Source organism: Ammospiza nelsoni, chromosome 11, assembly GCF_027579445.1.
Source record: "Ammospiza nelsoni isolate bAmmNel1 chromosome 11, bAmmNel1.pri, whole genome shotgun sequence".
NCBI classification, from domain to species: Eukaryota; Metazoa; Chordata; class Aves; order Passeriformes; family Passerellidae; genus Ammospiza; species Ammospiza nelsoni.
Genome location: NC_080643.1, coordinates 19,407,382 through 19,413,381, shown reverse-complemented (window position 1 = coordinate 19,413,381; position 6,000 = coordinate 19,407,382). Strand labels below are relative to the sequence as shown.

Genomic DNA, 6,000 nt, shown 5'->3' with positions numbered 1-6,000 from the left:
TGGGGCTGGGGGAGCTGTCACGGGGCAGGGAGGGCCAGGGCTGGCAGTGGCTGCTCAGGGATGGCTTTGGCCCGTGTCCCTCCAAGCAGCCACTGCCCAAGCAGCTGCGCTGCCCCCGGGCTCTCCTCCCGGCCTGCTGGGCTTTGTTGGGTGGCACAGCCTGTGCCAAGGGGCGGCAAGGTGCCTGCAGGCCCCAGCTCTGGGGGAAACGGAGAACGTCCTGCCCGCATCCACCGAGCTGCCAGCTCAGCAGTGCAGCACTGCACGGGCTTACGCTCCCCATTGCTCCCACAGAAGTGCTTGGCAAGTCAGACACTGACGCCCAGAATCCACGGAAAACCCCAAGAATTATCTGCCCCCAGGACGTGCGCAGGTCCTGCATGATAGGCACGGTAGTGACACTGTTCACTGTGCCAATTTCCATGGTGCTGTGCTATGTTGGGTTCCGGTGGTGGAAGGGAAAGAAACGGTAAGTTGTTGCTCATCTCTTCCCACCAGCTTCTTTAAAGGCCGCACACAGTCAGAGAACATTCAGGGAACAGAGAGGCTGCAGTGTAGGTGTGGCCAGTCCATGGCTGTCCAAAGAGCTCTGGGGAGGGTTCTGCTGCTGCCCAGAGCTTTCATTGCCCTCCTCATTGCTGGGCCTTGTCTTGGGGGGCCCCCTGGGGCTGCAGCCAGTGCTGGCTCCCACTGAGGCTGCCTGGCCAAGAGCAGCCCCAGGGGCACAGGGCAGAGGCAGAGCAAGGTGGGGAGGAGAAAGGGCAGGGACGAGATTGCCCTTGAAAGGCAGAGGCGCTCTGGGGCCCGCTCCTGCCCAGGGAGCCTGCCCAGAGCCGTGCCCTGCTCGCCGGGGCCTTGAGGGACAGCTGTGCAGCTGGGCCAAGCTGTGCCAGCAGCTCCAGCCATGCTGGGGAGCCTTGCCAGCTCTGGGCCCTGCTGTGCAGGAGGCTCCCTGTGTGCCACTGGCAGCTGGGGCCACAGCCACCTCCTCTCTCCACAGTCGCGCTGCCGCCGCTCCAGCATCCCGGCCGAGAAGGCGTGCCTCTCCCTCGCCCCCAGAGAGCCCAGAGACCGTTGCCTTTGACAGCTCTCACACGAGGCCTTGGCAGCAGCAGTTGCCCAAGAAAGCAGAGCACCAGCCCTCCGTGCCTCCCCCACGGCCCCCCAGCCCGGCCTTGAAGCGGAAGCCTCCCGAGATCCCCCCACCTCCTCCCCTCCCGAGCCCACCGCCCTGGTCCAACTAGGACTGCAACTGGGCCAGCCACGCAGGGCTTGGGCCACCAACAGCTTGGCCACCTGCCCTCCTCTACAATGAGCACGTGTTACCTACAGGCAACAGCCAGAGTCAGTTTTCACACTCTTGGACCTTCAGCAGGAAGGGCTGAAGATTCTTCCCATGCCCTTTCTCATCCTTTACCTCTTTGATTTTTATACAGTTGGGAGCTGGTTGCATCTCTTAAAGACTTTATTAGCACTGCATGTTTTGCCTTACCTGTCAAGGGAAAAAAATAAAAAAAAAATTTCAGTTTTGATTTCATTTTTAGTGTGGTTGGGCTGCTCACATTTTCAGCAATTAATTTTCCATTGTACTGCTTCCTTTTTCCTTACTATATATAAAAAGTACATCTGGACATAAAAATCACCAGCATTACTGAGATTTACCTCAAAGCCCAGATTGGGAATCTAGCACCAAACATTCTCTCTGTGTACTGCACAACAAGAAATATTCAGAAGAATATTCACTGGCAGCTGAGGCTCATTGAACTCCCAGAATACTGAGCCTGCAGAGGAGGCAGAGGCTGAGGGGACTTCTCGTCACAGACTCCTCTGAAAGTGTGTCACTCCAGGAGGAGAAAGCATTTAAACCTGTGCCTTACCTTCCTCCTGTGCTAAAATGTAAGGCTCCTCCTGAGCTACAAACAATTCTCCATTCCTTAACAAAGCTACTCGTGTTCTTGACTTATCTTAAAGAGCAAAAGTAAATGTGGTCAGAAATTTTGCATCAAAGCCTGTTTGCAGAGAAATGCCACCATATGTGAGAAAATAGTTCTTTGCATCAATTCACTCAAAAGAAAGCCAACCCTGAATTGAGCAGTGCTTTAAATGAACTTGAATTCTCTTTCTTCACCTATCAGCCGGATTGGTTTGTTCCTTTTTTGTCCTAGAGAGAACATTAGAACAATTTGCTCTTGACAGAACTCCTTGTATGGCTCCCAAACTGGTGGCTGCTCACAATGCCTTGCCTGGGCTCTTAATGCAGCATGTTAGCAGCACCTGACTTTACCACCCTGTTCAGCCCTTAGGCACGGCTGGTGCCACGGTCCCCTCTGGTGCCACGGTCCCCTCCTGGCTCATGGCATGTCCCTGCTGCTGGAGGAGCCCTGCTGGTGCTGCTGCCTGCGTTCAACAACGCCGATCCTACCCCCCAGCCAAAGACAGGCTAAAGTCACTGCTTTGGGCAGCTCGTGTGAACGAGTTTAACGCTTACTCACCTCTATCCCAGACCTCTTAAAACCCACCCAGCAAGATCATAAAGTCACCTCACCTACGGAGATGAGCAGGTCTGAACGAACAGAAGGTCGGCTTTCACGCACATTGGGGTTTTAATTTAGTGGAAGCACTCACTCCGTTCACAAACCTGACTTCTCAAAGCGGATTGTGCGATGCTATTGTGTTGCTTGTGTTAAAGAGAAACCGGAAGGGAGAAATGAGTTATGAAATGGGAAACACTCTTGGGGCGCAGGCTTGGCAGATAAATGGAGCAGGGTAGCACCCGGCCGCTTTGCCGGAATCCCTGTTCGTGCGGGACAAAGGCGGACGCGGCTCCGCTGCGAGGCGAGCCGGGCGCTCGGCGAGCGGCGCTGGAGCGGCGGCGGCCCCGCCCCGCCCGTCCCGCCCCGCCGCGGGCCGGGGCCGAGCGCTCGGCCGGGCGGGAGCTCAGGATGCTCGGGCAGCGCCGCGGGCCGGGCGGGCGCGATGGAGCCGCCTGAGGGCTGGGACCCCTACGGGCGGCCGGCCCGGCGCACGCAGTGGCTGGTCAGCGCCCTCGCCTACCACTACGGGCTGGACCGCGGCGTGGAGAACGAGATCGTCGTGCTGGCCACCGGCCTGGACCAGTACCTGCAGGAGATTTTCCATCACTTGGACTGCGACGGTTCGGGCCGCATCCCCGGCGAGGACTTCCGCACGCTGTGCCAGGTGCTGGGGCTGGAGGAGGCGGCGGAGCCCGAGGAGTGCGCGGGGCTGTGGGACGGGCTCTCGGCCGAGCTCACCTTCCGCCAGTTCCACGCGCGGCTCTGCGGCCACTTCAGCACCCGCGCGGGGCCGCGGCTGCCGCTGGGCCGGGAGAGCGAGCACATCGAGACCCAGATCCGCCTGCGCAGCCCCCGCCGCCGCCGCCGCACCGACCCCGCCGGGCGCGGAGCCGCGGGCAGCGCCGAGCGGCGGCCGCCGGGGCCCGGCTCCCGAGAGTGCTGCGAGGAGATCGCGGCGCTGGAGCAGGCCGAGGACCGCATCGCCAGGCTGGAGGAGGAGAGCGGCAGCCTGCGGGAGCTGGTGGAGGACATGCGCGCCGCCCTGCAGAGCAGCGATGCGCGGTGCCTGGCGCTGCAGGTGAGTCCGGGCCGGCCTCTGCACCGGCCTCCCGGGGGCGGCTCGGCTGCCCCGAGTGCTTCAGGAGAGATGCCGCTCCCGGAGAGTCAGTTTATAACCCCTCCACTGCCGCACTGAGACCGAAGCTGCTCCTTCGTCCTCGACATTACCTTTTTAGCAAAGTTCAGTTACAGAGAGGCCTTAAGGAGAAATATATGGCACCGGTGTACCATTAAATAAAGCTGTGAGGAGCACTCTTGTTAAAAGTGTAGCGGAGTTCAGCTTAACAAACCCACGCGTACAATGCTGCTGCTTCTTCTACTGCACGTGCAGTCAGGATGTGCTGATACCATATGCTGGATGTGCACTAGTGCAGGGTTTTCCCTGAAGTGAGAAAGAACTTTTGGATTCCCCCTTGCACAAGCACAAGCAGTGTCTCGGTCAGAAGTGCCTATAAGAAATATTAGAAGGATGTTTTCCTCAGAGTGTGGTCACGAGGGTTCAGAGTTTGAGCCAGTGCTGCAGGCAGGCTGATGAATAGTCTGGGGCTCCTCTGCACAGCCCCATTAATTCCAGGGCTGGGTTCTGCTGGTTCTGCTGGACTGGCTTGAGTGACACACATACATGCTTAACAGCAGTTAAATTCCTCTGGCATGAAATAGCTTGGAACAGGCAGAGCAGGGAAGGGCAGCAGGGACCCATTGTTCTGGCAGGTCTCACCAGGTGTGATTTGATACTAACACAGCACTCCCAGAACTCTGCTCCACCTGTGACACTTCCACTTGCAGTAGATGACTGTTGTCTTCACAATGTCCAGCAAGGCAGGTCAGAGACACTTTTACCATTTTCATCTAAAAAAGGGAAAGGAAATCAGCAGCAAACACGAAGTCACCAGTCAGTAGTCCCAGGAAGAATGAAAATGACAAAGAGGAGAGCTCCAGAACACCCCCAGCTTCTCCCTGCTCTCTTCTTCTGCACAAAACTTCATTGGAAATATCTTTTTCAGCAGACTGCCTCACTCCTGAGTATAGACACAGTAACGACATGAAAGCTACACAGAAACTTGTGCAATAACATGATAAGTGTGTAGTTTGAAAATTAAATGCATAGCTAGGTATTAAAAATTACTTTCCAGAGATTGTTTCCTTGTCTCTGTATTTGGCAAAGGTCAAGTAGCTTTAGTTGCTGATCAACTCTGTGTGATTGAAAAAAACCAAACCAACAAAGCACACTCCAGCCACTTTCAGTCTTCATTAAAACACATCAATTTCTCCCTGCTTTGTGCTCCTGGTCATTACAGGTGGGACTGCGGAAGAGCCATGCCAGCCATACAGGAGAAGGACCCTGCTTCATAGGGAGGAAGAGACCATTAACACAGAAGCACTCCCAGACCAAGTGCCTCCAAAATGTCCTGGAGGAAATGGAGCTCATGCGGAGCTCCAGGGATGGGCAGATTGAAGAAGCCATCAGGTTCAGTCAGGAGCTGGAGAAGGAGCTGAAGAGCTCTCAGGAAGCTCTGGTCAGCCTGGAAGATTGCAACCGTAACCTGAGGAGGGAGCAGGCAGAGATGAGGAGGAAGGTGGAAGAGGCCAGACACGCTGTCCTCAACAGTCTTGGCAAAGTGAAGGAGCTGGAAGTGAGAGCTAAGGAGGTGCCGCATCTGCAAATACATGTCCAGCAGCTGGAATCACAACTGCAGCACTACAGGTAGGTTGGAGTCTGACAAAAAGTGCCTATAAAATCACAGTGTTGGGGCACAAGTGAGTTGGAGAATCTCTGGTGGGGGCTTATTAGATGTCTCCAAAACACCTTGTAAAATCTGGCCAGAGGGAAATTAAAGCTGCTCATCCATTTTCCTTATGGGGGTCTTTAGGAGATCTGGGAGTCTTCCACGCCAAAGTCAGGGTGCGGATCTACAGAGAGCTGAAGTTACTCCTCAGACACACAACAACAGAACTCAGCATGGTAGTGCTTCAGGAAAGCCCCAACACAAACTGCTGACGGTCCTTCAGAAACCATTTCCAACACACTTTTCTTGCTGCCTTTCCTGGTCCTTAGGTGCCATGCCAAGCCAGCTGTAATCAGATGGCTGACTCTCCATTCTGTATAAAAGCTCTTCAGCCTGTCCTAGGAACTGGGGAAAAGCACACCAAGACAACTTCTGGCCAGTAGTTTGAAACTTGCTGTGACTTCATTGCTTCTCCACTGAGAGAACAGGTAATAGAGGAGAGAAGCTGAAACGTTCCTAAACCCACAAAATAACAGAGTGGGAGTCTCAAACAAAAAACACCAGCCAACTGAACCCCACTTTTGTAATAGCATAAACAAACCCTTCCAGAAGTCAGAAAGTTGGTCACAAATTTAATAGTCCACTGCTTCTGTTGCTTTTTATCTCAGACCAAACTTGGG

The 6,000-nt window shown here is 55.2% G+C and overlaps 1 protein-coding gene across 1 annotated transcript in view; it reads left to right on the top strand.

The window, feature by feature from the left end:
* Positions 1-2,976: 2,976 nt before the first annotated feature.
* Positions 2,977-6,000, top strand: part of EFCC1 (EF-hand and coiled-coil domain containing 1) — a 39,506-nt gene continuing 36,482 nt past the window's right edge. The window contains exons 1-2 of the mRNA XM_059480433.1: positions 2,977-3,612; positions 4,892-5,298. Coding sequence (XP_059336416.1) covers positions 2,977-3,612; positions 4,892-5,298 — 1,043 coding nt within the window. The remainder of the gene's footprint in view (positions 3,613-4,891; positions 5,299-6,000) is intronic.